General features: G+C 41.3%; 1 protein-coding gene across 6 annotated transcripts in view; it reads right to left on the bottom strand.

Moving 5' to 3' along the window:
* CAPN3 (calpain 3) overlaps window positions 1–22,876 on the bottom strand; it is a 111,831-nt gene that overhangs the window by 19,910 nt on the left and 69,045 nt on the right. For 2 of the 6 annotated variants that reach the window (XM_075192441.1, XM_075192438.1), the window contains 6 exons: window positions 22,472–22,632; window positions 20,699–20,868; window positions 17,669–17,680; window positions 15,649–15,857; window positions 11,305–11,341; window positions 9,591–9,608 (listed from right to left, as the gene is read on the bottom strand). In XM_075192441.1, coding sequence (XP_075048542.1) covers window positions 9,591–9,608; window positions 11,305–11,341; window positions 15,649–15,857; window positions 17,669–17,680; window positions 20,699–20,868; window positions 22,472–22,632 — 607 coding nt within the window. The remainder of the gene's footprint in view (window positions 1–9,590; window positions 9,609–11,304; window positions 11,342–15,648; window positions 15,858–17,668; window positions 17,681–20,698; window positions 20,869–22,471; window positions 22,633–22,876) is intronic. The other 4 variants (XM_075192442.1, XM_075192440.1, XM_075192439.1 and 1 more) reach the window with 2 other exon arrangements.

The following is a 22,876-nucleotide window of genomic DNA, read 5'->3' as shown; positions in this document are numbered from 1 at the left end:
TGAAAATTAAAAAAAAAAAAGTCTTAAAAACATGTTTGTGTGCCTCAGTATCAAATAAAAAAAAGATTTATTTAATTTGCAGTTGAACTACATAAAAAAACAAAACACTATTGATCAAAACCTGTTTCCAGAATGTAAATGGTTGAAGCCTTTTACAATGTATATACAAAGATGCGTTCCAGAAAGAAATAGAAAGCCATCCTTGTTGGGAGTCAGATACTGTGGGGTATATTTACTATACTGCAGGTTTAAAAAAGTAGAGATGTTGCCTATAGCAACCAATCAGATTCTACAAAATGACGCTAGAATCTGATTGGTTGCTATAGGAAACATCTCTATTTTTCCATCTCCATGGCCCTATATAATTCAGCTCTGATTACATATTTCCAATATGCAAATGATTAATTAATATACAACTTTTATAATTGATATACAAAGGTAGCAAATAGTTAACTTGGACTGTTCTGTGATTTTCAGTATGTTGAGTGGCTAGATAAACACAGACATTTAATTAAGGATGACTGAATTCTGCTTATGGGTCGCTGATCTTCCTATAATTTGTTTTTTTGCTGTGTGATTACATTGTGGATGATGGTAAGACCGATAAGCTTTGCACAATGAATACAGTGGCTGGTTTGGCGCGAGTCAGCAGATACATTAATTGGAGTCGTTCAACTAAAAATAAGCATTTTCTAACCTTAAGTCCAGTAAACCATAACACCATTGCAGGTAAAAGTGATGGACATTTATAAACTAAAAAAAAAAAGCACACAATGTTTTTTTTGTTTTTTTTCCCCCCACCATTAGTGGAAGCTAATTCATATTCCACTTTCTTGTACAATAAAATGTATCCATTTGGTAATGGTAAATCCAAGTATCTTCCCTAGTTTGTGATGCTTGTGCTGGAGTTTATTATTTAAAAAAGAGAGTTGAAATTCTTCTTATGTATAATAAGTATTATCTGCACATAAGTAAATCAGAGGAAAGCACAGGTAAAGAGCACGCCTGCATAAAAGGTGTTCGGTATCCATGAGGTGTTATGGGTAGCAGTGTGTTGGTATTTTGGCATATTTGCATAATATTTATGTTAAGACTTGTACATACTTTATATATAAATATACTTCATAATATATATATATATATATATATATATATATATATATATATATATATATATATATATATATATACATATATATACACACACACACACACACACACATATATACACATATATACACATATACAAAGCGTAAAATTCAGTATCCTCAATAGAACTGCATGGAACACGCAGATTCAACTTCCAGGACAGGTGCTGTATTTATAAATGCCCCTGTGTAATTTATAGATTATAACTGAGGGAGTCTCACAAGCAGGGCCATCTCTGATCTGTCTTATATCAGCACCGTATAAATAAACCTCATATGTACTTGCTGTTTGCATGCATGATTTATTATACTGACTGTATGAATTTAGTGGCACCTTACAAATAAATGATGATGATTAATGACTTTGCTCAGTTCCCACTGCAGATATTCCCATAAGGCGAAGTATGCATCCACACCGCATTATAAATGGAGATGAGCAAATCTCCCATGGTATAGTTCACACAGCTATTTGTAGAAATGGGTCAATCATTTTATTTTTGTCTAATTGATTCACAATGTTACATTGCTGCAAATATATATTTTTTAAAACATCCGTGAAAAAGATGTTTTGAGAGTAAACAAAATATTTTTTTATTTTGCGATTTTGTTTTTTAAAAATCGAAGTCTAATTTAAAAAAAAAAAATACATATTACGCTATATTACTTAGCTTTATCTGCATTAACAATGATCAATAATCAATCTTACTTATTCCCTATGAGCAAAATTCTCACATTTTGGTTTTAAAGTTATTTTGAGACCCTAAATCAGTGTTGGCTAACCTGTGACAGTCCAGGTGTTGTGAAACTACAAGTCCTAGCATGCTTTGCCAATATATTATTATTATCATTTATTTGTTAGGCGCCACAAGGTATCCGCAGCGCCGCACACAGTACTAACAGTAGACTATACAGGGTGAAACCATACAGAACAATGAACAAAAAGTACCAATACTTCAGAAACTCCGGCCAGTAATATGCAGTAAAGACGGAGCGGAAGAACAGGTATGGAGACAGGAAGGAAGGGGGCCCTGCTCATACGAGCTTACATCCTAAGGGAGGGTAAACAGACCAGGCACAAGAGGAGCCAGGTGTCACGACTGTAGTGGGTGTTTGACTGGTAGAAGGTACCTGCTGTTGTTGGCGCAACTCAGAGGAAGGCGCGGAGTCTAACGTGCCCCTGGTATTCACCAGGAACCCCCGCAAGGAAGTATGGACTCCGCTGCAGGGACACGCAGGTCGCGGTCCTTCCTAGAGTCCACAGCGAGATACAAGGGAGTGTCAGACAGGCCGGTTCGGCAACGTTCAAGTAGGAGGTACAAAGGGAAATCCAGAAGAATGGTCAGGCAAGCCGGGTCGGTAATCTACAGGGAGCGCAGTACAAGGCAGAATCCAGATAGGGGTGGTCAAACGGTCCGGGTCAAAAGGGTCACAGGCAGCACGAGGAAGGTCAGGAACAATATAGCAACTGGTACACAGAAACGCTGGAGGCAGGAAGACCTGATACTCTGGCACTGGTAGGAGGGCCAGAGAAGGTTTAAATACTGGAGTGCTCCAATAGAATCAGCGCTGCAGCGCTGTCATCCTCAGCGCCGGGAATCACTATAGCGTCCCGTTGCCTAGCAACGGGTCGCGCTGTCTGCAGAGGTCAGGCGGCCGAGGATCCGGAAATGACGCGTCTGGTTGCCTAGCAACCAGACGCGCGATCATACAGTCAGGCGGCCGTGCGGACGGCGCCTGACAGTATACCCTCCTCTTCCTCCTCCTGTTTGAAGGAACTTCTTGAGAATTCTAGGAGCGTGAAGGTCCTGTTTGTCCACCCATGATCTCTCCTCTGAGCCAAATCCTTTCCAATGGACCAGAAATTGCTGTTTGCCACGAAGAATGCGAGAAGCCAAGATCCGACTGACTTCGAATTCAGTTCCAGAAGAGGTTTGTATTGGTGGGGGACGACCGGGAGGTCGATAGAATTTATTGAGTACCAGTGGTCGTAGTAATGAGACATGAAAAGTATTATGACATCTCAGAGAAGGAGGAAGTTTCAATTTGAAGCATACAGGATTAATGACTTGCATGATGGTGTACGGGCCAATAAATCGAGGAGCCATCTTCATAGAAGGGACCTTTAGTCTTAGGTCCCGGGTGGATAGCCATACCTGGTCTCCCACCTTTAAGAGAGGAGTGGCCCTCCGATGACGATCTGCAAAGATCTTGTGATGCTGAGTAGCCTTGAGTAAAGCCGTCTTAGTCTTAGCCCAAATGAGAGAAAATTCCCGATAAAGAGTATCTACAGCTGGAACCGGTGAAGAGGACACTGGAAAAGGATCCGGAAACACAGGGTGACTTCCGTATACAATAAAGAACGGAGAGAATCCGGTAGACTCATGAATGTGTTGATTATGGGAGAACTCCGCCCAAGGAAGGAATTGAGACCATTTATTCTGGTTGTCGGAGGTAAAACAGCGGAGGAATGTCTCGAGATCCTGATTGATTCGCTCCGTCTGTCCGTTGGTTTGCGGATGGTATCCCGAAGAGAATTTCAATTCTATGTTTACTCTCTTACAAAAGGTTCTCCAAAACTGGGATGTAAATTGGACTCCGCGGTCCGAAATGATCTCCTTCGGGCACCCATGTAGTCTGAATATCTCCTTGATAAAGATATCTGCCAGACGACTGGCCGTGGGCAGTCCAGTTAGAGGAATAAAATGTGCCATCTTCGAAAATCGATCAATAACCACCCAGATAGTGGTAAACCCTGCACTGAGGGGTAGGTCTGTGATAAAATCCATGGCCACACTTTCCCAAGGAGCATCGGGGATAGGAAGTGGACGAAGAAGGCCTGCCGGGACTCTTCTACAAGTTTTGTGTTGAGCACAGGTAGTGCAGGAAGCAATAAATCTCTCAACATCGGCACGTACATTAGGCCACCAGAAGCGTCGGCAAAGCAGCGATGTAGTCTTCTTTATTCCAGCATGGCCGGCAATGCGGGATGAATGAGCCCACTGCAAGGTCTTGAATCGGAGATGGGGTTCCACAAATGACCGGCCTGGAGGAGGAGAGGACGTTTTGGTCCTAGTAAGGGCTACGATATTAGAAGGATCAATAATATGCTGCGGAACCAATGGTCTTAAACGATCGGAATCGTCAAATGAGCGAGATAATGCATCAGCACGTCCATTCTTGGCTCCCGGGCAGAATGTGAGCTTCATGTCAAATCGAGCAAAGAAGGATGCCCAGCGGGCTTGCCGAGGATTAAGGCAACGGGCCTCTTGAATGAACACTAGATTCCGATGGTCGGTAAACACAGTAACAGGAAATATAGCCCCCTCCAACAGATGTCGCCACTCCTCCAGAGCCGCCTTGATGGCCAGTAATTCCTTGTCCCCTATTCCATAATTACATTCGCTTGGAAGAAATCGTCTGGAGAAAAACCCACACGGGTTGTGTGAGCCAGCCGGAGACTCTTGAAAAAGCACCGCCCCAATGCCTACTGAGGATGCATCTACCTCTAGGAAAAAAGGTCGTTCTTGATCTGGCTGGGACAGAACTGGGGCTGAAGAGAATGCTTTCTTTAACGTTATGAAGGCCGACATGGCCTCCGAAGACCAGACCCTAGGGTTGGCAGTCTTCCTGGTTAACGCTGTAATGGGGGCTATAATGGTGGAGAATCCCTGAATAAATTGGCGATAATAGTTTGCAAAGCCGATGAACCTTTGAATAGCTTTAAGGCCTTGTGGCTGAGGCCAGTCCAGAATAGCTGACACCTTGGAGGGATCCATACAAAGACCTTGACCCGACACGATGAAACCAAGAAAAGATACCTGACTAATCTCAAACACACATTTCTCCAGCTTGCAATAGAGGTGATGTTCCCGAAGTCTACGTAAGACCTCCTTTACTTGTTCCCGATGAGTCTTCAGATCTTTAGAAAATATTAATATATCGTCTAGATATACTACCACAGAAGTGTATAACAGGTCATGAAAGATATCGTTAACGAAGGTTTGGAAGATGGCTGGGGCGTTGCAGAGGCCGAAGGGCATCACCAGGTACTCGAAATGTCCATCTCTGGTGTTAAAGGCCGTTTTCCATTCGTCTCCTTCTTTGATGCGAATCAAATTATAGGCCCCACGGAGATCTAGTTTGGAAAAGATTTGAGATCCACTGAGTTTGTCAAAGAGGTCGGAGATGAGAGGTAGTGGATATCGATTTTTGACAGTGATGCGGTTGAGAGGACGATAATCAATACAAGGCCGAAGAGACCCATCCTTCTTCTTAACAAAAAAAAACCCTGCACCCGCTGGGGAAGTAGATTTGCGGATAAATCCCCGTTTCAGGTTTTCTGAAATATATTGAGACATGGCTGACGTCTCTGGACGAGATAAAGGGTAGGTCCGCCCTTTGGGGATGGGTTGGTCAGGAGATAAAACAATAGCGCAATCCCAGGGACGATGGGGAGGCAAGATCTCCGCTTCCACTTTACTGAATACATCCTGGAATTCCATATAAGCCTCAGGAAGGTGGGTTAGCTCGGAATGAGCCATTACTTGACATTTAGGAGGCAAGACTCTAGACAAACATTCAAAGCGACATCCTTCACCCCACGACATAACTTGAGCGTGGTCCCAATCCATCTGAGGAGAATGTCTTCTCAGCCATGGTAACCCCAAGATGAGGGGATTAATGGACCTCGGCAACACCAAAAGTTGGATAATTTCGCTGTGAAGTACTCCTACCCTCAACCGAACAGGAGAAGTCACGGATGAGATGGAGCCGTGAGTGACACGACTTCCGTCGACTGCCGTCAGAGATAACGGTTGGGGCAACGGGTTCAGAGGTATCTGGAGCTGCGAAGCTAGATCCGCCGAAATGAAGTTCCCGGAGGAGCCGGAGTCCACAAAGGCCGTGGTGGAAAAGGTACCCTTGGGGGTGCTCAGGATGACAGCCATCTGAAATTCCGGAGAATTTTCTTTAGAATAGGGAGCAACTGTGGATTCTCCTAAAACGGCCTCCCCGCCACCATTTAGGAGGAAGAGTTTCCCGGTCTCTTGGGACAAACTCTTAGCAGGTGTCCCGGATCTCCACAATACAGACACAGGCGTTGTTTGAAGCGTCTCTCCCTCTCTTCAAGGGATAATTTAGAGCGTCCTACTTGCATTGGTTCGTCCACTGGCAGGATGGGATTTTGGAACTGGGGTGCTAGCCGTGGTATGAACCGTTTGCCAGGAGAGCGTTCCTGCGTGCGCTCTTGGTAACGCAAATCCACCTTTATGCACATGGAGATGAGAGAATCTAACTCAGCCGGGAGTTCTCTGGAAATTAACTCATCCTTAATCCGATCCACCAGACCTTGCCAAAAGGTTGCCACCAGTGCTTCATTATTCCATTTTAACTCGGAAGCCAGGGTTCGGAATTGAACTGCGTATTGCCCTACGGACAGGTCACCTTGGCGGAGGTTTAACAAGCTGGTAGCTGCAGAAGCAACTCTTCCGGGATCATCGAAGACTTTCCTGAAAGCTTCAATGAAAGAGTTGGAGTTATGAAGAAGTGGACCCCCTTGTTCCCATAAAGGTGAGGCCCAGGCAAGGGCTTGACCACTGAGGAGGGAGATGAGAAAAGCTACTTTGGTGCGTTCTGAAGAAAAGGCCCCTGGGTTGCACTCAAATTGGATGGCACATTGGTTCAGAAAGCCCCTGCACTTCTTGGGATCACCGTCAAACTTTTCGGGTGTCGGGATGCGTACACCGGAGGCCGCTGTAGAGACCGTAACCACACTGGATGCTGTGGATGCCGCAGAGGTTATGGCTGGTGTAGCGGGTGCAGCATTCTGAAATGTATCGAAGCGGGTAGCAATCCCTTGGACACATTGTAGAAGATGCGCTTGGGCTGCTTCTTGTTGCTCCACACGTTGGGCCAAATGCAGGAGTAGGTCACGAGCAGACGGTTCACCAGACCCCTCCGTTGTCATGGCCAGAGTATACTGTCACGACTGTAGTGGGTGTTTGACTGGTAGAAGGTACCTGCTGTTGTTGGCGCAACTCAGAGGAAGGCGCGGAGTCTAACGTGCCCCTGGTATTCACCAGGAACCCCCGCAAGGAAGTATGGACTCCGCTGCAGGGACACGCAGGTCGCGGTCCTTCCTAGAGTCCACAGCGAGATACAAGGGAGTGTCAGACAGGCCGGTTCGGCAACGTTCAAGTAGGAGGTACAAAGGGAAATCCAGAAGAATGGTCAGGCAAGCCGGGTCGGTAATCTACAGGGAGCGCAGTACAAGGCAGAATCCAGATAGGGGTGGTCAAACGGTCCGGGTCAAAAGGGTCACAGGCAGCACGAGGAAGGTCAGGAACAATATAGCAACTGGTACACAGAAACGCTGGAGGCAGGAAGACCTGATACTCTGGCACTGGTAGGAGGGCCAGAGAAGGTTTAAATACTGGAGTGCTCCAATAGAATCAGCGCTGCAGCGCTGTCATCCTCAGCGCCGGGAATCACTATAGCGTCCCGTTGCCTAGCAACGGGTCGCGCTGTCTGCAGAGGTCAGGCGGCCGAGGATCCGGAAATGACGCGTCTGGTTGCCTAGCAACCAGACGCGCGATCATACAGTCAGGCGGCCGTGCGGACGGCGCCTGACACCAGGTGAGGCAAGAGGAGAGAAGGGAGGACAAGCAAAAGGGAGGAGATGGGGGTTAAGTAGATGGTTGGTAGGCTTTGAGGAAGAGGTGAGTTTTGAGTGCACGTTTGTAGGAGCACAGAGTAGGAGAGAGATGTATGGAACAAGGGAGGTTGTTCCAGAGAAGGGGGGCTGCACGGGAAAAGTCTTTATAGCAGCTTATTGCTGTAAGGGTATGCTGGGACTCAAAAATCCAAGTCTATACCATGCCAAATTGTTTAGCTTATCTCAAAATACACCAAAAAGTGTATGTGGTGATGAGTCCAAATCTAAATCTAAAATCTTTATCATCATGCCTGCTTCATTGTACTTTTATTTTCCCCTATCCACCTTAGAGAGTTACTCATTTGTCAGGATCAGCCAGACCTGCCCTATAATTAGAATCCAGCTGTGGCTTCCACTACTGCACACTCTGAAATTGTGCCAGGTACTGGCTGTATATATTGTGCTTAACACTCCACTGGTTACCAGTCCTTCATCTAAGCTTACACCACTGACTACAACACTCTGGAGCTGATTCAATTAGCTGCAAGGTTCTGTAGTAACCTTGTGTCTATGTTTCTGCGTGCAAATTCCACAATTATGGTAATGAAAACATTTCTCCTTTTTGTGCGCATCCCTATGAGGTACCAGCAAAGATTATTACATAAAACAGTTGGCAGTATCATAGCTATGAGGTTACTAAGGAACCTCGTAGCTAACTGAACCAGCCACTTTGTCTTCCCTCCTTTGGCCAAACCTTTAGCCATTCCACTATCTTTGAGATGTGAGCAGCACAGTGGCTTAGAGGTTAGCACTTCTACCTCACAGCACTGGGGTCATGAGTTCAATTCCCGACCATGGCCTTATCTGTGTGGAGTTTGTATGTTCTCCTTGTGTTTGTGCTGGTTTCCTCACACACTCAAAAACATACTAGTAGGTTAATTGGCTGCTATTAAATTGACCTTAGTCTCTCTCGGTCTGTGTGTGTGTGTTAGGGAATTTAGACTGTAAGCTCCAATTTGATTTGTCAAAAAACACACAAACTTAAAAACAGTTTAGAGTATTCTGGGCCCCTGGGTGCCTACTGGGCCTAATGTGTGGAAACCTAGGTTGTCTAATGAATTATCTGGCTCTGTGTTATAATCAAGATTCCATTGGACCTGGAAAACAGGAACATCAAACATTTTTTTACAACCATTAGAATTAGAGTCTGCAGCGGTAGTAGCCGGCTATTGATTGTCGCTATAAAATAAGCAAGTCTATCTGGTCACTAATATTAAAATAAGGTCCTTGCTAAAGAGTGTTAGTGGAAAAAAAAGAGTAACATGCAGTCTGGAATTTTGAAACAGAAAGTGTGAGGTGCTATTCATGAATACACTTCAAATAAATATTCAAGATATAAAAAAATGCAATAGAAATAAAGAATAAAGGTGAAAAGAACCAACAATAGAATAATTTTAAAATGTTTACTCATATTTAAAAAAATAAAATAAGGAAAAGATGCACAAGAGGCTGAACGTTCTAGGTTTTTGAAGTTAGACTTTATTGTTACAATAAAGAGGAAACATATCAACAGAGATGTATTAGTAAAACTAAAAGGAAAGGAGGAAAATGACGTAATAGGAGTGTAAGAGCAAGAACATGTTCTTTATTTTAAATCACCACACACAACAACCATAGAACATGCATTAAATAGCTGACAACCTGCAAACCTGTTTCATAACAGAAAGAACCTTTAGTAATCACTTGCTCATGCAATTTAGTCACACTTGTTCACACTAGAGAAGACCCACCTTGGCTTTTTTCTTTTTCTGGACAAATGGAACAAAACAAATAAGCAAAAAAATAATGACAATGATTCTGTCTTGTTATAAGGACAGTGATCTAAAGGTAGCCCACAATTTTCCAATATTGTAAATGTAATTTTATATATTCACATTTGACCTTTCTCAAGATTACACATTCGATACGCAGGACTCATATATCTCACATTGCACTCTCCACCAACTTGCCATAAAAAACACAATTAGTTACATAAAAAAAAAACAATTTTGTTGGGTAAATTATAACAGAATTTAAATAAACATATTCATCACATCATTTTATTGTATCTGAATCCATATAAAGTTTGGTATGTTTGCTGCACACTTAATAGAGCAGAGAAATGTATTATATGACCATCGCATACAAGTAAGCTCCACTGAAAACGCCCACCCCATCCCAATTAATCCTCCTTCACCAATTATTAGAACTGCAGGTTCAGAGGTTTGAAAGTAAGTTGCAGGCAGTCAATAGGTTATAAGGGAGATGAATGGACAAGATGCAGCAAACATCCATTCAGCTGCATTGACAACTTTTCAAAGCTGAGACATTACATTCAAACTGGCTCCAGGCGTAAAGAGAAATGACCGGGCCTGATTCAGAAGTGGTTCATTGACAATTAAGTTCGGTGGGGGATGGTCAGATCCTAGCCAATTATATATCCATGCACGCAGCATTGCGATACTACGACTGCAATTACCTCTCGGTCCTCCAGGCTAAGAGTGGGACAGTGTCAGGTATCTGACAACCTTTAGATTCCCCTGGCACAGGACTTATGCAGTTCTACTAGTTGGTGAGGGCTGGGGCTCATTGGGAAAATAAGCCATTAAATTAACTTGCTGGTAGTTCAAAAATCCTCAAACAATAATAGCATACATTTATGTTTATACGTAAATATACATTATCATTTCCTTAGTGATTTTTCAAGAGCAGGAAACAATATGACCCTGAGATGCTTTACGATGATAAGAAGCAATTAATGGCCATATCATATCAATATTATCAGAAAGAATCATACATTCTTCAACACATGGTCATAAAATTATAGGCTACATTCTGTTTGAAATAAATGTAAATAATATCACAGAAATGAATAAAACAGGCATTCTGTCTTATAAGTATTAAAGCCATCAACATGGAAGGTCTAACGGCTTCCAATAAAGACATAGATTTACTGAAAACAGCACAGACCTTTTTAGAAGCACAGAGTAAGGAACTATGGGCTGCAGACTAATGAGAGTTTCACCATGAACAATGAGATGTACCTAAAAGAACAGACCCTACCAGTTCTGTGTTATAAATACAATGGTCTACAAACAGTAGTTTATAAACTGATTGCTTTACTGTAATTAAAAGTCTAACTCCATTATTTAATAACGTATTCACCCCAACTTACCAATTCTTCTAATAAAACTGCTGTAGCTACCTTTTTATTTATCAATTTACAGGTACTGATAGGCACCTGTAACAGTCTAAGCTATAGTCCCACTTGAGAGTTGCCAATAAACAATTAGCAAGGTGCTCGTTAAGGTAAATTTATCACCCCCCCCCCCCCCCCCCAATTAGAAGGATTGTGAGTTAGGTTATATGGAATACAATTCTAAAAGTTAGTAAATACTGATATTAGTCTTCATATATTAGAATGATATACAGTTCAGGTAGAGCCAAATTAATGAGAATACTTACACTTGGTCGGTCTACTTCAATCTTGTTTTCAACTTCTCTGTACGAAAGAAAAATTATATCTTATTTTATATTTCTCAAATAATAAAACAGTCCTGAATTGTTATATTATGAAGTCTAATTGGCCACTTGGTATATGTAAATGTGGAGGTCAGTGTGACACCTGTGAGTGGATGACACTTATTGTAACACCCACAAGGGGGAGAGGCTTATTGGTTAAGGTTTCCATTGCTAACTGAAGGGTGCAGATAGTAGCAGAGGGAGACAGACCTAGGCAGGAAGCAGAGCCGTAACGAGGCCGGTGCGGGCGGTGCCGCCGCCCCGGGCGCAGTCCCAAGGGGGCACAATGGCCGCCCGCACCTGCCTCTGTGTGAGGAGTGAAAAAAAATAAAAATTAAACAGACCTCAGATTCAGACTGCCGGCCGCCCGGCGCATCCAAAATGGCGGCCGGCACCCGGCTCCACCCCCTTCTGAACTCTGCCCTCTGCCTCAGCGTCTGATGTCATGACGTTGCTAGGCAGCAGAGGAGCAGAGAACCAGAGAGGAGCCAGGCAGCGACGGCTGGACAGGAAGAAAGAGGAAAAAGGTAAGTTTCAAAGCAGGGGAAAGGGGATGTGTGTTGCTATTATGGAGGGAGGGGTGTATGTAAGCTGCTATTATGGAGGGGGGGGGGATGTGAGCTGCTATTATGGAGGGGGGGGGGATGTGAGCTGCTATTATGGAGGGGGGGGGATGTGAGCTGCTATTATGGAGGGGGGGGGATGTGAGCTGCTATTATGGAGGGGGGGGGGGGATGTGAGCTGCTATTATGGAGGGAAGGGAGGGGGGATGTGAGCTGCTATTATGGAGGGAGGTGGGCATGTGAGTTGCTATTATGGAGGGAGGGGGGCATGTAAGCTGCTATTATGGAGGGAGGGGAGGGGAGAGGGGCATGTAAGCTGCTATTATGGAGGGAGGGGATATGAGCTGCTATTAAGGAGGGGGGATGTGAGCTGCTATTAGGGAGGGGGGGTGTGCTGCTATTATGGAGGGGAGGAATGTGTGCTGCATCTTGCTATTATGGAGGGGGGATGCTGCTATGCTTTATGAGGGAAGGGGGGGTATGCTGCCATAATGTGTGAGGGAAGGGGGGATGTATTAATGTGTGATATGAGGGTAGGGAGGTTAGGTGTCTTAGTACATGGGTGGGAGGTAGGCTATTAATTTAATGGTGACGTTTAGGTGGGGGCTTATTATTTAATGGGTACTATTTTATTTGTGGGGTGCTGGTGGGTCAATTAAATTTATTGTTGGGGCTTTTTAATTTAATGGTAGGGTCTATTAATTTCAGGTGAGGTATTTATCTGTTTTGCAGTCATAGGAATGCTCTCTGTATAGTATGGCGGTCATAGGAATGCTCTCTGTATAGTATGGCGGTCATAGGAATGCTCTCTGTATTGTATGGCGGTTATAGGAATGCTCTCTGTATAGTATAGCGGTCATAGGAATGCTCTCTGTATTGTATGGCGGTCATAGGAATGCTCTCTGTATTGTATGGCGGTTATAGGAATGCTCTCTGTATAGTATAGCGGTCATAGGAATGCTCTCTGTATTGTATGGCGGTTATAGGAATGCTCTCTGTATAGTATAGCGGTCATAGGAATGCTCTCTGTATTGTATGGCGGTCATAGGAATGCTCTCTGTATAGTATAGCGGTCATAGGAATGCTCTCTGTATAGTATGGCGGTCATAGGAATGCTCTCTGTATAGCATGGCGGTCACAGGAATGCTCTCTGTATTGTATGGTGGTCACAGGAATGCTCCCTGTAAGGTATGGCGGACACTAGGAGGCTCTTTATATTGTATGTGTGTATGTGTATATATATATATATATATATATATATATATATTATTCATTTCGTGCGATGGTGATAAGGGGGCACGATGGGATAAAGTTGGCTCCATGGCACGGTGTGATAAAGAAGAAACTGTAATGGAGGGCACAGTGTGATGAAGGGGCAGTGTGATACAGATGGTACTGTTACATTTGTTTTAATTTGTTTCAGTGAGTTTTATTTCAATAACCAATTCATTTTTTATACAGCTAGCATGTGATAGCTGCATTTAAAGTACTTTGATCTATGGAGGCTTATTACATAAAGATCCTTACAAAGCCAGACCGAGATGAATGGGAAGGGAGGTGGTTTCAGTGCGGTCTAGAACTTGTAAAGAGCTAGCTACGCCCCCCACAGTAGGTTGACCACGCCCACTCGACAATTGACACTCCCACTTAGATGGGGGGCGCCGCTTCCCTATCTCGCCCAGGGCACTAAAATGGCTAGTTACGGCACTGGCAGGAAGTGCTATATTTGCATTACAGATGGACATCAGCTACTGTCTGGTACACAGATACACACACACTGGCATCACATTTAAGTTCCTGTGTGTGTCTTAGACTCCTGGCCATTTTTATGTTACCCTTCAGTTCAAAATTACCATAATTTCCACACATTTTGTTCACTCAAATAATCCCTGGTCATTCCACCTCTGCACAGGTGGAATGACCAGGAATAGTCAATAAGTACAGGAAGGGTGTAAGCAAGCACTACAATACTATAGAATAAGTTAGGGCACTTAGTGTTTGGGTTAATGTGAATATCTATTAACTACCCACTGAAAACATCATCAGTATGGTGTACACCATATTACTTTCCAATAGAACTGCAGCATGGTGCATAGCACTGAATTATGTATAGTACCGAATTATGTATAGTACCATAATGCAGAATTTCTCAAATTCTGATCCACGAGCACCAATCCAGGTTTTAAGAATAATGTCTCATTTTGCTTCAACCACCTGTGCTCACAAATGTATATCGTATACTGTTAGAGGGGCTGGAGGACTGAGTTGGGAACCACTGTCTTAATTCTTTATAAAGCCAAATGTTAATTTTAGTGGTCCTTTAAATCATTATAAGAATATAGATACAAATGGGAAAACAACGAAAACACTGACTGCTGAGTTTGTACCAGCACACTAAAAATAAAATAATATATTTATATTGATAATAAAATGTATATTTAACAACAGCATTATGCTGTTTGCAATATCATTAACATACTCAGGATGATCATGTATAATACAGTGTTTCTGGTTTTCTATTATCCAATGTATCACACTGTTTCTCTGTGTAATGTCCTTTTAACTAAGTATCGGCTAAAAATAGGTTGGCATAAGCAGATCACCAGCATAATTCACTTATAAATCGATTTTCAATGAATATCCGTTCTCTGGTTGATTTTGATCTTTAATTTTGTAGTATGAAATTAATCTCTCTTCAAATTGTATAAACAAGCAAAAACCAGGAGATTTTGCAGACTTGTGACTTTAAATAAACAGGTATGTAATCTATATCAAGCGGTATTCTTGCTAAAGTATATGTTAAATGCAGTATTGTGTTAATGGAGATCCTTATGCCATAGATAAGGGATAAAGCCTCCTGCATGATAAACTGACCAGTTGAAATAAGCTGTCTGGCAGGGATACGATTCAACCACAAACAGCGGTGGGCACAGGTCTCTGCTGTGACCAACAGCTAGGTGTATGGCCAATGACATGCTTTACTGTAAATATGAAGCTTGCCCAGCAGTAAAGAGGAAAGACCATACCCGTTTCCTTTAAATGGTGGTGAAGCATGCTGGAAGTAGGCAGCAGGTGGACCTGTACTCATGCTTCAGTCTTTAATGATAACGCATAGACATAATACCTTCCTGTTATTGACATTAAAGCTACCCTTTATACTAGTATTGGTTAAACCAAGGATACCTTTTTTTTTAAATAAAGAAATCCCAGTAAATTTTATATTCAATTTGTAATAGATAGGAATTCATTGTGTTTTATATGGTTTACAGTGGGAAAAAAAAGTACTAAAAAAACACTTTTCCCATGAAGGCCACCCATGGTTATTAGCACAAAAGTTTAAATTTTTAGAGTCAGATTTTGATTTTTGATCAGGCCCCATTTTGAATTTCTGTAGAGAGGTCTCTGTTGATGGGCACCTGTTCAACAATCACACAATTTCACAAGTGTTTTCAGTGTATGCTGGCATCATTACATTATTAAGCACCCTACAAATAAAATAGCATATATATATATATATATATATATATATATATATATATATATATATATATATATATTATTCTCTTTAGAATAAAGTACAACAGAAGTAGTACTATGCATGTTGACTGCAAGAGAAATAAATGTCCAGACCTAAATCTTCAATTCTCCCTTAATAGGAGCAGTTGGCATCTGTGTATTTAATAAAATGTTAAATTAATAAATATTAGCATGCTTATTGGCTTACTCTGAGATATTTCTTTTTTCTGAGAAGACTCTTAGAATAAATTCTCCTTCCTGGTGAGGTTCGTAGGTGGAGGGGATGATGACGTATTCACTGGGAGGTAGTCGGAAACGTTGTGAGACTTCTCTCATGTTGATATATGACTTACACCTGTCTTTGGATGCATTGTACAGGAAGAAGTCCTTTTGTAGATGCTGCTTGTTGCCGTGCATCTGTTTACAGCAGAAATATTTGTGCTAGATGTTAAAATATGGCATCATATATAGGCAAAGAATAACTACCTTCAATGGTCTAATTTTAAAACTCACTTAAAATTAGTACAGTGCTGGGATGGGTGAGTACACAACATTCTAATAATATATAGGTCAAGAAAAGTATAGAGGAATTGGAATGTTTTGAAATTAAATCACTAGGATTAAATCACTAGATTAAAAAATAGGATTAGCAGGTAAAGGTTAGGAGGTCAGTGGAGAAAGCAGAATTCAGTAATAAACAAACCGTAACACAGCACGTAACACACCCAGTAGTGGTTTTATAAATCATGCAGGGTGTAAGTATGTGGGAAGGTTTAAATAGGTGTTTTAGTGCAACTCCAGAGTGATATGAACACTGCAATGAGAATTTGTGTGTGTCAATAAAGTTGCACTCTGTCGATGGGAACATTTTTGAGCGCACAGGAAGTGGACAGACCAAGACCGGACAGATGAGCGTATGATGGAGCATTCTACAGTAATATTTGAAATCAATTCTATACATCAGTAATTAAAAAAAAATCAACAACAGAAACACAAAAGGTATGCAGAATGTAAACAACTGAAGGAAAACAATAACCCGCATACACAACCAAAAGGTAGATTAACGTTCATTTTAAACTATAACCTTAATTAACCCAATTTTTTTCTGCTATGGTGAGTGAAAATAATACTTTCATTAATATTTCTTTAATGCTTGCAGTCTTGTCAAATTTGCACTCTCTCTTGTGGTGTATGGTTTAAATGTGCATATTACATATCATTATGAACCAGAGAAATGGCTTTGGTTCATGTAACATTCAGATTAAGGTCCTGCAAGGACTGAACCTGCACAGTGTGACCACAGGTAATGAAATTAGCAGGTAAACAAGGGGTGTAGGAGGACCTTTCAGCGTCAGCGAGGGAAGTTTGTGCAGTGCACGCCTGGAAGAGGCGGGCATATATAAAAATAGAAGGCAAGCCCTCACCCTCTTTCCAAAACGAAGCGCAGACAGAATCCCGCCCAATACACGGTTTAGGCACTGTGGGTAGAACTAGGTGGTCAGCATTGTTAATTGTTGTAATATTGCATCAATAGTTTCATTTTCAAAAACAAATAACTGATGATAAGGGATATATACATAAGAATATAAAGATGAGAATATATGGTAATTACTGAGATGTGGATTTTGTGGGTTTTGATGTCTGTCACAGCCTGTGTTGTGGTTAAGGGGAGGGGTTTTATTGGCTGCCCTTGGTTAAAATGGTGCTATATGTTTATATTTGGGGGGAGCCCTGGGGCCTGGCGAGCTGGTGATCCTGAATAGGTATCCTCGCCCATCCACTTTTAGTTATTATAACCCGGTTTTGGATTGTTACCAGGATGGGTGTCAGGTGACCAGTTTGGATTAGGAGAGGTCGTCGTTTGGTGAGAATAGTAGTAGGCGGAAATGTGATTTCAATGCAAGATTTTAAATAAATGGATATGTCCACATACTTCCCACTGCTTGGTGTCATGTCTAATATTTAATGAATGATTGTGTTGTGTCTGTGGGACAGAAGGTCAGATAGTGTCCCTGTATTAGGTCATATCAGTAGTTTATTGCTTGGGGTTCATATGGATAGGTTTGGAAACCACTGCTAGTAGCAGATTACATCACTCACTCATGCACAATAGTCATAAGCATTAAGACACTGCAAACAGACCCAATTGGATAGGTTCCAAGTGGGGAGAAAAGCCACAAAACAACCATCTTCAGACACTTTTGTTACTTATCCATTCCACAACCTACCTCTTTCGGAACCTTGGGAGGGGAAGAAAACAAAGACAATATAAAGTATGTATATGCAATTAGAAGTTATTAAATCAAATAGACCAGTGTTATCCAGAAGGTGAACCACGCTCAAGGGTCAGATGCTATTTAAACAAAATATACTAGACTACAGAGTATATAGAGTTTCTCATGAGTCACAGAAATGGCTTGGATGACCACATTTTGCCCACAGGACACCAGCTGAACATTCCAGCAATAGAGGGTGTGAACAATATGAACATTCCTTTGTTATTGTAACCCAACAAATGAAAGAAAATAATTCACACTCAAATTATTTCTTAGAAGCTACATTAAATTGTTAAGTTAAACCACTTTACAGAGTGGTTATAATATTTTTTTATCCAAATCATCCCTAGTTCAGGTTGTATGATCACATTCCATAAAACAGTAACTCACATACATTACTTTCCTTATAAAAACAACAACAAAGTGCCAATGTATGTAAAGTATATATGTATATACATTATTGCAGGTTTAGAAGTTTGATGCTCTGGTGTTAACAATATAAAGCCATATTTGCTAAATTAGCAGAAAGAATATTTTTAGTTCCAAAAGACCTTTCTTTCATGGAATCTTGTTTACTCCTCTCCCTGTCTAATGTACATATAGTTTTTCACCAAATTAATATCAATAAAGCTTACAAATGATAGATTATATGGCTAAAGGTTAGTTACTTTTACCATTCATTTTTTAATAACTAAAAAATTTGGCTAATTTATGTTGAAAAGAGGACCGCTATAAAATACATCGTTAAGCCACAAAACTCAAAAAAAGATTTTTTAAACTTACATTTTCTTTGTGAAAGATAATTTAAAACATTTTAAAAATAATTGGTGTTTTACTGCAATTGAGTGGTTTATGACTGGCAAATCAGTTCATAAAAGTCAGCTGAAAAATTAAATTTTTTTAAAAAATGTAAACATAATTTTTAACAGCAACATTTTATATAAAAAGTAAAAAAATAACAAATTCTGCAAATTTTTTATTGCAATAAAACATTTATCAATCAAAAATAAAAATGTTGGCCCAACCTAATGAATTTTCCCGTGAGCTAAACCAAGGGAGTTTTGGTCATCTCTAGCCGTTAGATAGCATACTAGAAGATACCATAAAACAGTGGTTCCCAAACTTTTGCAGTTCAAGGCACCCTTAGAGTCTCTAAATTTTTTCAAGGCACCCCTCCAAAATAATTACTGAGCAGTCCTGTTTTAGAAGTAGTTGGGTCAAAAAAATGTAATAAGTATTTAGGTCAGGACCAGGGGGGGGTCAGGACCAGGGGCTTGCTGCTGACGGCTGCACACTGCAGGTCTGTTCAGCATTGACAGTATGCTGCCCGGCTGCTCTGATTGTGTTTTAAACACAATCAGAGCAGCGGGACAGCACACTGCCAATGCTGAACGGACCTGCACATACTGTGCAGCCGTCAGCAGCCTTAGAAATTAGAAAGGGGGCGGGGCCTAATTCGCCCCTCCTAAAATTGCCCCGGGTAGAGTAGTTGCCTAGATCCGCCCCTGGTCAGGACAGAAATACTTATTTAGTTGTATGCAAAAATGCCCCCTCTACATCCAGACACACTGCCCCCTCTGCATCCAGTCACTGTGCCCCCTCTCACACTGCCCCCTCTGCCATCTCTCACGCTGTCCCCTCTCACTGCCCTCTGTCACGCTGTATCCCTCATCTGCCCTCTGTCCCCCTCCTCTGCCCTCTGTCACACTGTCCCCCTCCTCTGTCACGCTGTCCCCTCCTTTGCCCTCTGTCACGCTGTACCCCTCTGCCCTCTGTCCCCCTCCTCTGCCCTCTGTCACGCTGCCCCCCTCTGCAGCCCTCTGTCACTCTGCTGCCCGCCTCTGCTGCACGCTGTCCTCCTCTGCTGCCCGCTGTCCTCCTCCGCTGCCCTATGTCCTCCTCCGCTTCCCTATGTCCTCCTCCGCTTCCCTATGTCCTCCTCTGCTTCTCCCAGCCATAAAAAAAAGAAAGAGCACATAAACTTACCAATCGGCCGGGCGCCGGGACCCAGCAGCCGGGAGGAGGCTGCTGGGTCCCGGCGCCCGGCGGATTGGTAAGTTTATGTGCTCTTTTTTTTTTATGGCTGGCCCGCGGCACCCCAGTGACATCGCCGCTGCACCCCTGAGAGCCGCGGCGCACAGTTTGGAAACCGCCGCCATGAAATGATTTAGAGATCGTGAAATACAATATTAAAATTTGGCTTTATTTAATTTTACATTTCCCATCAACAATATTAACACTAAAGCACTTTTGGAAGATAGGATGTTTTTTTAAAAATAAAGATGTTTAATGTCAAGATGATAAGAAAATAGTCTAATGAATATATGTCTGATTAATTTGATTTATGCTGATCTAACTTTGACATTAGGGTTCACAATAATGACCACAGAGGATCTGAATGGCTAACTTAATAAGAACACAGAGTCTCCATTGGCGGACACATGTATGGATGTTTACCAAGCCATCTGCTGTAAACTAAGTAAACCTCCGAATATTTTTACCTCTCACAGACTATCCTTGACTTTTTACCCCTAATTTCATTTTTTAATCTGCTGTCTAATTAAAATCCTTAAACACATATAATCTTAGGAATTAAAAAACAATTCTGGGGATTAAAACATATTGTATCCCATGTGCTTATGAGCTACATATTATACTGAACATTTGTACAGTGTTTACACTTAAAAGAGAAGTCCACTTTTATAAATCAAATTTGGCCAAGTAATTGGAATCCCAAAAGGAGACAGAACCAGTCCTTCGGTGCATAGATTTCAATAGCACAATGTTTACAGCTGCCCACATAGGCTATTATTGTCATCAACCGAGCAATCAACTTGGCCTCCGACAAATGTGGAAATTTCAAGCAAATTAAGCCGGCAAAATATTTACAACAATTTGCTTAATTTGTGCCATAAAGTTCATGCTAACACCAAACAATTAAAAATGATAAATTTACTAAGACGATAATTTACAATTCGTTACCTCATAAATTGCAAAACCAATAGTGTAAAGATTGGCACCCATTTTTCGATCTTTCCTGCGATTTTTTTGCATTAAAGCCACAAGGAAACTACAGACAACCTCATTGTCATCGGGATCATCATCTTCTTCTAAGAGCTTCAGACGATACTGAGGGTTGGTCCAGTAGGTGTCTGTCATCATCAAAATCCAAACAGATGATTTAATGACATGTCAAAATTAAAGGGGGTGTACATTTAGATGCAATTTTTAAGTACCAACACCCCAGTCTTCACCATCAGATCAGAGGGGATCCTTCAAATGTCACATCCGAGCTTCACATTATTCAAAATATTAAGGAACAGACTTGGGGTTTACACTGGTGCTAGGAAGTTTGCGAACACTTTAGAATTTTCTGAATTTCTGTATAAATATGACCTTTAATGTGTTCAGATGTTCATCTAAGTCATAAAAATAGATAAAGAGAACCCAATAAGTCAAATAACACACACAAGGGAACACTTTGTTTTATTCATTTATTGATCAAAATGATCCTACAGAAAGGTCCTCCGAAAACTCCTTTGATTGAGGAATGACATCTGCTTCACAAATCTGTTTGGTGAAGATAACTGTGGCAGTGAATACTCAGGGTTATGTTTATTAAATACTACTCCCCTAACTCTCCTCCTGAAATCTCTATCCTGATTCATCCACCTTGTCCAGAGCCGGCTCTTCCTCACCAGCGCACCTTGATGTTTGTCACATTCTTCTCCATTAATGAAGAACACAAGCCTGTACTTCTACAACCCCCCCATACATCTTTCCCTACCCACGTTTATTTGGACAAATTGGCTGAATTTACATCTTTATATTTTGATTTATTTATTCGAAATGCTGTTTACAAGTTTACAATAATGTCTTGTACCAAGTTCAAAATATAAAATATATATACAAAAAAATGCAGGACAGGGTCACGCAAACTCACACTTGACTGAGGTTCACATACTTTTTCCAACAAAGACATTTAATGTTGGATCATTTTGCTCAATAAATGAATGAAAAGTAAATCCTTTTGTCTGTTATTTGATGCAATGAGTTCTAATTATAGGGCTATTGTTATTACTTAGGTGAAGATCTCAACATTTTTAATGTTACATTTACACAGCAATTCAGAAAAGTCTAAAAAGTTCACAAACTTTCTAGCACCACTGTATAAAGAGCCTTAAGTAAAGTCAGAGATATTGAAATTGGTGGGAATTCCAGAAGAATATACATCTGCAAAGCATATGGAATTCTCAGTAATCTGATAAATAAGACATCCCCTTTAAACCTTTTACTGCCAAGAATATGTGCCAAGTATGATTTTAAGCATTTCATGGCGCTGAGAAAGAAATCCTCAATTTAATTTAAACATACGCTTTATTTTTTTCTGAGACTTTTACCATTTCCATTGACACCAGATTGAGTACTTTATTGGAAGTTTGGCCTATGTTTTGTGCCAGTTTGAGTTTAGTGCATTATGCTCAACTACATCAAGCTCTCTACGTGGGGTCCTCGTTTGTCAAGACCCAATTTTATCAGAAGTTCTCAAAGGAGAAAATGCCCAAACAGACTCCACATACAGTACATGCTCTGTATTCACCACTGAGGATACTGAAAGACATGGGCTGCGTATAAATTGGCATAGCTTATAAAGTAGTCTTACAAGTAAAATTAACTTTTATAATAGAATGCCAATTTACTTTATGTGTTTATTATTTCTATGCTCCATCCATTTAATATAGAAACAAGTTCTACCTGGAAAGTTCCGACATCCTCCAGCTGAACAGCCTCGGACCCACCGGCCCTCATTAACCGAAACAGTCCATGTTTGGAGCTGGTCTGACTCCAGAGCGTCTGCTGTCAGATTGCATATTTCTAGTTTTGTAAAGTTCTTCATGAAATCATCAAATGACATCCTAATAAGTGAAAGTAAACCAGTGAAAATGAAAGCTCAAACAGGTAACAAGGATTGCACAGGGACCAGTATGACATAATTGTATAAAACAGAGAAGTTCAACTTTCCTTTTGTGTTGTATATTGTTAATTTTCTCAAGTAAGAACAGTTTAATTCAAATATAGTTTATATGTCTATGGATTGCATGCTGCATTTAGATTGGTGTATATAATATAGATACTGTATAAGGAAGCTGCTGATCAAGA

Source organism: Mixophyes fleayi, chromosome 12 (genome assembly GCF_038048845.1).
Source record: "Mixophyes fleayi isolate aMixFle1 chromosome 12, aMixFle1.hap1, whole genome shotgun sequence".
NCBI lineage: Eukaryota > Metazoa > Chordata > Amphibia > Anura > Limnodynastidae > Mixophyes > Mixophyes fleayi.
This window is presented reverse-complemented; position numbering and strand designations above follow the sequence as displayed.